General features: G+C 34.6%; 1 protein-coding gene and 1 long non-coding RNA gene across 3 annotated transcripts in view; one reads left to right on the top strand and one right to left on the bottom strand.

Annotated features, from left to right (window-relative positions):
• The window catches only part of LOC128250913 (uncharacterized), a 154,408-nt gene that overhangs the window by 110,425 nt on the left and 31,857 nt on the right, over positions 1-12,126 (bottom strand). The gene's annotated exons all lie outside the window — the stretch shown is intronic.
• Positions 1-12,126, top strand: part of LOC128250912 (forkhead box protein J3-like) — a 70,513-nt gene that overhangs the window by 41,314 nt on the left and 17,073 nt on the right. Inside the window, exon 2 of one of the 2 annotated variants that reach the window (XM_052977020.1) lies at positions 136-171. The exons of the other annotated variant lie outside the window; for it this stretch is intronic. Within the exon in view, the coding sequence (XP_052832980.1) occupies positions 136-171 (36 nt within the window). The remainder of the gene's footprint in view (positions 1-135; positions 172-12,126) is intronic. 2 annotated transcript variants of the gene reach the window in all.

The raw sequence follows: 12,126 nt of genomic DNA, 5'->3' as shown, positions 1-12,126 counted from the left end.
TGTGTGTGTGTGTGTGTGTGTGTGTGTGTGTGTGTGTGTGTGTGTGTGTGTACATATGTATATGAGAGCTCTTTGATTTACTTCTTCAACATTTGAATAAGATTTGCTTTTCTCTGTGGATTTTTATCATTTTAGCCGTAGCTGACATGAGGGGTGCACATTTCTGGCTATGTATGTATCTATATTTCTTCTGTATGCATATGTTTTATTCATATATTTTTATCTTTAATTTCCATTATTATGGTGATGAGATGTTGAATGAGAAAAATTCAATGGATTGCATTGTAAACTAATGCATGCCTTCTTTTTGTTGTGTTCAACAAAACATGCTTACATACATACATACATACAGAGTTACTTACATATTTATCTCTGCTAAATTGTTTGACCAGATTTAGGTATTCCATAAATGATACTTTTCATCACTGGTGGGTAAAGGATGGGGTAGGGGGTTCATTAATCAAAATTTTCTTGGCTTATCACATCAAGTACGTTAGTTCTCACTTAACTGTACATGCATACAACACAGATGTGAATATATCTCTAAGTAACAATCTGAAAAAGCTGAGGTTCTCAGAAGAAAAGAAGTTCAACCAGCTAACATGCACATTACAGACATGATCTGTAAGTGGAACAGTAAAAATATGCAAGACTGTTTTCAAGTTCAAGATGTGAGCTTGTTTTTGTTATCTACTTTCCAATGACGTAGCTTTGTATCTTTGTTGGAAATCAGCTTCTTCCCTACAGGAAGATTTCACATAATTAAAAATAGAAGAGAAGACAATAACACACACACACACACACACACACACGCACACATTATTTGTGGGAGTGAAAATCCTGTAAATATGTGAGTAATACATATGCATGTATTGGAAATGTGTCAAATCTCATGTATGTGTGTGTGTATTATATGTATGTATATATATATATATATATATATATATATATATTTATATATGTGTGTGTATACATACACACATATATCAATGTATGTATATATGAATATATATACACACACAAACACACACACATATGTATGTATTTGTATATGCGCATGTCTGTGTTCTGGCCAAGATTTCAAACACTTGCCAGCTATATCTTTCACTGTTTTTGTCAAACATACAATTAACAATTGCAATTTGGCTACAGAAGCTCTTTATATTTTCAGCTATAGACCTACACACACACACACACGCGCGCGTGCGCACGCATGCATCAACATCAATAATAACATATGTTTGATTTTGAACATAGTTCTGAGTATTGAAATGCATACTTTTTGTGCATGAATGTATGTAATTTTAAACATGTGCACACACATACACACACAAGCATATACATAAAGATATGACTGCATATAAATATATATATATATGCATATGTAAATATATATGTGTGTGTGTGCACATACTCATGTATATATATACACACACACATATATGTAGAAAGAGAGAAATGCAAGCATGTCTATGTGGTTAAGAAATTTGCTTCCCAACCACAATCTTGCAGGTTCAGTCCCACTGCAGGCATCTTCTACTCTTGCCCTGGACCAACCAAAGCCTTGCAAATGGATTTATTTAACAGAAATTAAAAGAAATTCCTTAGATATATATATATATATATGATGATGATGATATGTATGTATATGTATTCCATATCTATTTTTTTCTCATGTATTTGATTCTTTTCTTCATGTCTGAAATTAATGTAGTTGACTGGTCCTTTAGTTCTTTAATTATCTACCCTATGTCAATCTTTCCTCACCACTCTGCTTCTTAATTTTTGGTCTAGAGCGGTGGTTCTCAATCATTTTTTTGCCTATGGACCCCTTTGGTTCCTATTTTACTCGAATGGACCCTCCTAGCCATTTGATGTCTAAAAATCCGATTATATTTTTATAAATAAATATTATTAGGAACTGTATGAAAAAAATTAAAATATTTTGTGCATTGTAGAAGTATAACCAATTTATTGCACATAAATTTTAACAACAGAACCTTATATAGATCCCCCCCCCTCCAGCCAACAAGGGTCATATGGACCCTGATTGAGAACCATTAATCTAAATCTATGAACAAAAGCAGTTTTTGCCTTGACCATTCTCTATGTCATTGGATATTTTATTCACATGGTGGTGATTAGCATAGAATCAGTGATGTTAGACAAGTGATTCCCAACTAATTTTTGCCTATAGTTCGCTCTAATTTGCATTTTACTCAACTGGACCTTCATAACCATTTGAAATTTTAAAAATCCTATTATATTTTTATGATTAAATATTATTAGGAAATGTATTAAAAAAATTGTTAAAATATTTTTGTATTGTAGAAGTATGACTAGTTTATTGCATATAAATTTTAATGATAAAATCTAATATGGACCCCAGCTGAGAACCCCTGGCCAAGAGAAAGAGAAAGAGAAAGAGAGAGAGAGATTTATATTGTATTTATTTTAAATACTTCATTCACTATTTTACAACAAATTTAGTCTTGAAATACTGAAAATTGCATAATAAAAATGGTGAAAGAAGCAATAGCAACATTATGTGTCTTCACTAGTTTGAGCCTATATGAGACCTAATGATGCAATTATAGCAATTAACCAACCAATCTAGAGGAAAATAAGATTTAATCTGACCAAAAAAATATCATTAAGCAAGTTTTAATTATTCAGAATCCATTGGGCAAATTCTAAATGGGGTTTTTTTCCATTTTGTTTTTCTTTATTTTCATATATAATTGATTTGTTTGTTTTCATTTTTAAATTTCATGTCATAATTAGTTAGCACTAGCATCGTTGGTTACAGGTGTCTAATGGACCAATTGCTAATGAAATGAACAAGATAATTAATCTGCATGTACTTTGTTTGGTGATGTCACAAGTGCTACTCCCTCACATTGTCAATTACATTTCAATTTTGCATGTCTTTGCAATGTTTGCATCGCTTTCTCTCTTTTTTTCCTTTTTCGCTTGTTTGACCAATGGCTATCCTGTTCTTGGAGTATCTTGGGAAAGACACTTTTCATTTCTAATATTCACTTGTTTCAGTAAATTATTGTCGTTGAGCCTGAGATCAATATTAATTAAACAAATCTATAAACAATAATTAATTGTTTATCTTTGTTTCAGTCATTAGACTGTGGCCATGCTGGGGCCACTGCCTTGAAGGATTTTAGTTAAACAAATTGACCCCAGTACTTTTTGTTTTCTTTAAACTCTGGTACTTATTCTGTTGGTTTCTTTTGCCAAACCATTAAGTTACAGGGACATAAACACACTAACACCAGTTGTCGAGCAATGGTGGTGGGGGGCACAAAGACACACACACACACACACACACACACACACACACACACACACACACACACATATATATATATAAACAACAGGTTTCTTTCATTTTCCATCTAACAAACCTACTCACAAGACCTTGGTCAACCCAAGTCTATAGTAGAAGACTTGCCTAAGATCACATGCAGTGGGACTGAACCTGGAACTGTGTGGTTGGGAAGCAAACTTCTTAACACATAGCCATGCCTGTGCTTATATGATTAAACAGATATGATAGATTGTCAGATAAATTCATTTGTTTTTTGGTTTCCATTTATTTTAATTCTTATATTTCATCAATGATTTGAACAAATTAGTCAATAATTTACTCCCCTTCTTTATTCACAAATTCTTGACATTCCACTAGCTTGTCAATGCCTTGATGGCAGAAATCATCATGTCTTGAGTCAATTCATCAAACTGTTATTTTCAGCTGAACAAAACACCTTGCAGACTGTTGGAAAACTACCAAAAAAAGGTGATAATCTGAAGATGCTGCATCAGCAGAATACTGTGGGTGCAATATAACAATGTCCCAACTAAGTGTCTGAATAGCATTTTTGATCCAGTTAGTGGTGAGGAGGTGAACATTGTCATGTTAAAGAAGCACACTGTGTCATTAGTTGAGCCATTTCAGCAGGATTGCCCATCAAGTGAAGGTGATGGTCAGTGGTATAAGGAGAGTATCCTATCTGGTGAGCTGATTCCCTGATGACTAGTGCAGATCCTTGTGACTGAGCTCATTCAATCAACCATCTTTTGAGCTGGATAAGTCAGCTAGAAGAGGGAAAGTCTATAAAGTTAAATTTCTCCTCCTTGAAGCATAAAAATCATTTGTGTGTGCAATTCCTTCAGTAACAATACCTTCATATACACAACACCAATGTCTTGAGTGGTTTTGGCAGCTTAGGAACCTTGATTGTAAATGCAGAGAAGCAGGGGTTGGAGATCAGGAAAAGATTTGATTGCTATTTCAAGCAGGTTTCTGCGCTTGTCTCGGAATTCAGTTCAGGAACAAGCAAAGATAAAAAAAAAAGTAAAGAGAAAGGAGTATATATTTTGTTGTTTGGCCCTCAAGTTAGCCCTTCATTCCTTAATTTCCTTGGGAAACATATCTGATCGTGGGGAATATGACCTTACTTGGAAACAGGTGAAAGATGCTGACAGGAAGGACATCTGGCCATAGAATATCTATCTCAACAAATTCTGTCTGACCCCTGCTAGCATGGAAAAGTGGACATTAAAACAATAGTGATGATGACCATGATGACTGAATTAAAAAGGATTTTGTTCACCACTCTAAGGATTCTGCTATTCCACTGTGTATCAGTTCATCCTAGTTTTTTTTTTTTTTTTTGTGAGGGGGGGGGGCATCTTTTTTTCTTTTAAATGACTTCAGAACATTTGTGCATAAAATTATATTTTCATTGCACTAATCTAATTTGTGTCATTGCAGGACATCAATGACCTAATTATTTTTGTAACGATCTTAAATTTATATAAATAGCTGCCAGGGGAGCTTCTTATGAATTCATGACAACAGAACTTGATATGTTAGGCTAAATGACAAAAATGGTAAAATGCTAGATTAGATAACAAATCTGGTAGAATGTTAGATTAATAACTCTCATAGAATCTTAGATTAACTGACAGAATACTAGACAAAATGACAGAACTGGTACAATCCTAGATTAACCCTTTAGCATTTAAACTGGACACATCTGGCCAAGATATTCCATTTGTTTTATGTTCATGCTGACCAGATCCAGGCTCTCACACCTACCCGACAATATTATGCTACTTTAAACAATCACATCATCAAAACCTCAGGGATACAAGATAATGCATGATTAATTCAAAACAATGTGAATCAATAAGCATTACATTTAATGGAATATTCTGAACGCTAAAGGGTTAAATGTAATAAAGTTGACCCTATATGCATTGTGTGTATGTGTTTTTGTCCATGCGTGCCTATATATATATATATATATATGAATGTATATGTGTGTGTATGAATATATATGTATGTACATATATATATGTATGAATATATATATATATATATGTATATATATATGTATGTGTGGATGTATTTATATATATATTTATGTATATATATGTGTGTGTGTATATATATATATATGCATATCTAGATATATATATATATGTATATGCATGCCTATATATTTATATGCATATCCAGAACTGGTAAAATGCATGAGTAAGTGACAGAATTTTCAGCAATTTTGTCTTGTCCTCACATTACTGAGACATAAATGCATGTGGCATAATGGTTAGGATGTTATACTCAAGATCGCAAGATTGTGGTTTCATCTTGGACATCTTGGCATTGTGTTCTTCTGCAAAACACTTCCTTCCATGTTGCTGCAGTCCACTTGTTTGTAAATGAGTATTCCTGTGACAGACTAGCACACCATTCCAGGGGAATGTTGTGATCTCAGACATTTATACCACCAGGGAAACCAGGTTACTGTCCCAATGAGTTCTAGAACTTGAGACAGTAATATCCAGGAGAGTTTTACTTGACTATAATCTGAGATCAAACACAACCAAAGCTGAATTTACATTGCATAACTTTTGATACAAATAGTTGGTGCCTTTGTTTGTATCAAAAGTTTTGTTCTCATATTGTCCTACAATCAAAGGCATCCCAGCCATGACCAGCCCAACTTTTTTTTTATTCAATTATAGAGTATCCTAGACAGGTATTACTTGTTTTGGCACCACCTATTTGGTGTTCTTGATTTAACACCAACTTCTTTGACATCAAATGTTCTCTCTCTCCCCACCTCTCTCTGTTTATGTCTTCAAGTATATTTCTCTTTATGGTTATGAGGAAAAGGAATGTGTTTATGTCAATTGTGTTTGATTAATAAATTTCAATCGCTCTCTTTCTTTCTTTCTTTTCTCTCTCTCTCTCTCTCTCTCTCTCTCTGCATATACTTCTATGCACACACATGCCCAAACAGGCTGAATGTCCAGTCAGCCATGCCAAAATTATCAGCATCCAAACAGCTGTGCCCAATCATCTCATTCTATCCCAGACTATACATCCAATGAGTGCTTCCTTCTGTTTTTAGGACAATATATGGGTGTAGCAAAACTCCGCTGTTATTTCTAGCTTGTCACATAACCTCATAGGGATTCCCTTGTAAACACCAGAGATGGATATTGGTTTAATCAACAAACCTTCCACCCTCCCTCTTATAAATATTTGGCCTTGTCTTAATGTGAGTAATAATAATTATTATTATGATTGTCTTTTCCTGTACAATACATTATTACATTTTTTGGTTAACTGTAGAAAAGCATGCTTTCTTTCTCTATCTCTCCTTCTCTTCCTCTCTCTTCATTTCTCTCTATCTCCCTCCTTTTTCTCCTCTCCCTGTTTCCCACTCCCTTCATTTCTTTCTCTAAACCTCCCTCTCTTTATTTCCAACTTTATCCCTCCCTCTCTTCCTCCTCCTATCTTCCCCTTCTCTTTCATTTCTTTCTCTCTCCCTTCCTCTATTCCCCTGCATCTCTTCAGTTCTTTATCCCTCCCCCTCTTTCTCCCTCTGTTCTCCATTTTCTTCATTTCTTTCTCTATACCTCTATCTCTCCCTCTCTCCCTCCCTTCTCTTCCCCGCTTCCCTTTCTTCATTTCTTTCTCTCTTTCTTCCTTCCTTTGAGACTCCAATATTGAACAGAATAGAATTAGATAGCACAAATTGATGGCTGGCCACTGGTCAATATGACATGAGTGTGTGTGTGTGTGTGTGTGTGTGTGTGCATATGTTCATAATAGTGTATGTGTACAGTAGTGTCTATGTGAGTAGGTGGTGTATATAATATGGCACTGGTATATAGTGTGTGTGTGTTTTTGTGTGTGTTTTCTGTAGAAATGACTGGTTTCACTCACAAAATTGGTAATGACCATCCAGTAAATAAATAAATAAAAACAAAAAATGCACATATAAAAACTACATTAAAAACAATAAACAGAAAACTCATATGCCATCCCGACACCCCACCTCACACCACCACCCATCCCTTGGACAGAATGAGAAGGACTTAATCTGAGATCATATTGGAATAATATCAGAGTAATTTAGTCAGGAATGGTTTTAACGATGGTATCAGTAGTTGACTACATAAGGAGAGATCAGATGGAAGAAGGGAAGGAGGAGGGTGTAGTAGAAGTTAATAGGATTAGTGTGAGTTGTCCCGATGTGATACAAACCATGTGGTAATTGATTGGTGGGGGTAGGAGGAGAGGGTGGGGAGGTAAGCCAAGAAACAAAGTTTGTGAGGACATTTCCTGGAGAGAATAAATTTTTAAAAGTAAAAATGATGATGATGATGATGATGGCTAAAAATATTAAGAGAGAAAGGAAGATAAAATGGACAGGGACAAATATGATGAGACAACAGAAGATAAGATGGCATCAGTGGTGGTAGTAGTAGTAGGCTACAAGATAGGGTGAAGGGTAAAGACTGCCTTCAGTCATAAATGACCATAGGGGTTGCACCTAGAAAGTTTCCCTCCGAGGCACAAGTCTGGGCAAGGTTGTTTATGAAAGACCAGCGGTCGCCCATGCATACCAGCCTCTCCTCTCTATGCCACTGATGTTATCCAAGGAAAAGGCAAAGACCAATACAGCTTGGAACCAGTGATGTAATAACTCATTTCTACAGCTGAGTGAGTAGGAGCAACGTGAAATAAAATGTCTTGCTCAAGAATACAACACACAACCCAGTCCAAGAATCAAACTCTACCTCATGATTGTGAGCCCAACACTCTAACCATTAAGCCAAATACTGTCACAGTTTAATCTATAATCCAGTTTAATACTACCACCTCCACTTTGTCCCTTGAAGTGTGATGGGTTTTAGCGTAGCCTTAATCTATTGCTTAGTTTAATGGCACCTCATGCACCATCAGGCCTTTGGGTGTCTCAAGCAAAGTCCTCTAGGGATAATAGACTTAATCTGTTCCAGTTTAGCATCACAGACATTACCTGATCCTTGGACTGGACAATTGTCATGCTGATGACAGCTACTGAGCTAGAAACATGTCCCTATGACTGTCCTCTTATCTCAAGACAATAAGCCTGTCATTTCCTTTAATGGCTCTTCAACTTTGGAGAATTTTTTGAGATCATCTCCTGTTCTCATAGAACTGTTCTCAATTGCTGAGACACATTCTCTAGAAGTGGAGACCATTTTAATCAGACATTAATTTATATGTTGTATAGTATTTGATATACCTGCATTTGTTTGTGTTTTTTCAAACACATGTCACTGACCACTCTGAGTGGTCTTAGCTCATTTCTGTTTAAATCATGCAAACACCTGGGCCATAAATGTGTTGTACTCTTTTTTGTACAAGTCTAAGTCCCTTGGCTTCTAGTTTATGGGCATTTTTAGCAAGTAGTTCAAAATAGGAACTGACTTAAATATAATGGCCCATCCAGCATGGAAAGCATACAGATGATGAGGAGGAGGAGGAGGAGGAGGATGTGGCTGTTGGATGTGTGTATGTGTGTGTGTGTTTGTGTGTACACAGAGCAACAGCCAGGGTTCTTGTAATAAAATGGCATTTTCACATTGTCAATATATTAATAAAAATTAAATGTGATCAATTTCTACACACACATATACATTCACATAATACAGATTATATAAATATATATATATATATATATATATATATGTATATATATATATAAACACATATACATGTACATACACACACACACACATATATACATATATGCATATACAAACAATCCATATACATGATTACACACATACACACAAATATATTTACAACTTTTTATAATCATGAACGGCTGCTGATTTTTCAGATTATGTAAAATAATCCTTCCAGCTCAACCATGGAAACTATTTTATCAGCTAAACTAATTAAGATATGTTACAAATAAGACAGCTCTCTAAATCCCTCTTAAATAGACTGAAACATTTAATTAGTTTATTGAGTAAAAAGTATGAAAAGATAAACATTGGAAAAAATATCATTTAGATTTTGACTGTCTCCTCTTTTAACCCTTTCCAATAAATTGAATTGTTACCATGCCTGGAAAAATGCTCAGCGGAATTTATCCTGACTTCATGTTCTGAGTCCACATGCACTTTGCATCCTTTCTGGATTGATAAAATAAGTACCAGTAAAACACTGGAAAAAGGTCTGTCTTGTGTGTGTGTGTGTGTCTCCAACTACCACTTGACAACTAGTGTTGGTGTATTCACATTCCTGTAACTTAGCAGTTCATCAATAGAGACTGATAGAATAAGTACCAGGCTTAAAATAAATAAGTACTGGGATAGAATCATTTGACTAAAAATTCTTCACATCAGTGCCCCAGCATGACCACGATCTAATGACTAAACAAGTGAGAGATAAAAGATACATGCATACACACATACATTTATGCATATGCATGTGTGTGTACTGCATATAGGTTCAACACTGCACTTTACATGCTTCACTTTCTGTCTCTCTTGCATACACTCATACACTCTGCATATAGGATAAAGTTTATTACATTTTACAATATATATATATATATACATGCACACACATATATCTGGATATGCATATAAATATATAGGCATGCATATACATATATATATATATCTAGATATGCATATATATATATACACACACACACATATATATACATAAATATATATATAAATACATCCACACATACATATATATATACATATATATATATATATATATATTCATACATATATATATGTACATACATATACATTCATACACACACATATACATTCATATATATATATATATATATATATATAGGCACGCATGGACAAAAACACATACACACAATGCATATAGGGTCAACTTTATTACATTTTACATGCCCCTTATTTTTCTCTTTCTCTCTTCCTCTCCCCCATCTCTCTCTCTCTCTCTCTCTCAACCATCGCTGCATCTATACATGATGGTTATTGAAATGTAAATAATGACTCAATGATTGCAGCATTGGTTTTGAATGCTCATTATTCACTTTGTGTAAATACAATAAACTACTCTAATACAACAACAACAGCAATGACAACAACAACAACAACGAAAACAACAAAAACAACAGTCATTTCATTCTCGCTTCATTGCTTTGTGGTGGTAGTAATTGTTGTTATTGTGTTGTTGTTCAGTGTTGATTTTTAAGGAGCTTCCTTACCTCACCTTAGTAAATCTCTACTAACCAACCAAGCAGGCAGCTGGGATTTAAAAGAAATAAAAGTGGGTGATGGTGATGATGTTGGTGGCAGGTCAATGGGCAAAAATGAAAAAAAAAAAAAATGAAGAAACATTTATTATCTTTTAAAGTTTGTTATTTTGTTTACATGCTTCAGCCATTTTAGGGGTCTTTTTCTTTTAGTGGGGAGGGAGATTTTCATTTTCATTTTTTTGCTTTACAAATATCATCATTATCAAATACCTGTGTAGACAGACAGATAGATAGATAGATGGCATGTATATATGTATGTGTCTATATTTCTGTATATTTTGTGCATCCAAATATGTAAGTATGATCATCATCATTTAACAACCATGTTCCATACTGACTGCGGTTACACAGTTTGATGGATCTGATGGCCCAAAGGAATGCATTATGCACTAGTATCTGCAGTCCTTCCCAATGCTAACCACTTTACAGCATGTACAAGGTGCTTTTCTCCTGCTACCAGCACGAGTGAAATTTTCATGCACCTTGTGAGACTATGGACTCTGAGTGGGGACAGGTGCAACTTTATGCAATGAGAATAAGGCGTAGAGAGGGGTAAAGGATGAGAGAAAGGGCAAGAGCAAAACAGATTTCTTGCTGTAGTACAATGGTTCCCAACTGGGGTCCATATGACCCTTGTGGGTGCACATAAGATTTTGTTATTAAAATTTATGAGCAACGAATTGGTTACACTTCTGCAATACACAAAAGGTTTTAACAATTTTTTAAATACAATTTCTAATAATATTTAATTACAAAAATATAACAGGATTTTTTAAACATTAAAGGTGCAGGTTTGGCTTTGTGGTAAGGATTTCACTTCTCAACCTCATTCATTCAAAGCACTGGTAAGTCTGGGACCATAGTAGAAGATACTTGTGCAGTGGGACTGAACCCAAAATCATGTGGTTGCAAAGTAATCTACTTAACAACACAGCCATGCCTGCACCTATACTATGTACAGATATTTTGCTTAATATTCTGTACCAGTGTGTGCTTATTTTACTCATCCTATATCTCTGTCGCATGTGTTTTCAGCTGAAAGACCTTACTCTGTTTTGTTTTGTCTACTGCTTTCCAGATGAGTGATACCAAAATTTCTCACAGTGCTGAAAGCATAATGACTCTGGTTTAACTCTTCACTGATGTAATGCGTTTATCCATGTCTGCTTTTTTGTACTTTCCATTAATTTTGTCATACATTCACTATTATTTTGATTATATATATATTTATATATATATATATATATACACACACACACACACACACACACACACACATATATATATACAAATACATAAAGAAAATAAGAGGGAAAGAAATTTGTATGTTCATGTGTGTGTGTGCATGTCTGTATTTACATATGAACATATACTTTTGAAAATGAAACTTTTAGAAAAAATAGCTATATAGTATTTATATCAATTCTCTCTCTCTCTCTCTCTCTTTCTATCTCTCTCTCTCTCTCTCTTTCTCTCTTTCTTTCTCTCTCTCTCTCTCTCT

The sequence above is a fragment of the Octopus bimaculoides genome, chromosome 26 (genome assembly GCF_001194135.2).
Source record: "Octopus bimaculoides isolate UCB-OBI-ISO-001 chromosome 26, ASM119413v2, whole genome shotgun sequence".
In the NCBI taxonomy this organism is placed as follows: domain Eukaryota; kingdom Metazoa; phylum Mollusca; class Cephalopoda; order Octopoda; family Octopodidae; genus Octopus; species Octopus bimaculoides.
Note: the sequence above shows the minus strand (reverse complement) of the source record. Positions and strands in the feature narration are given on the sequence as shown.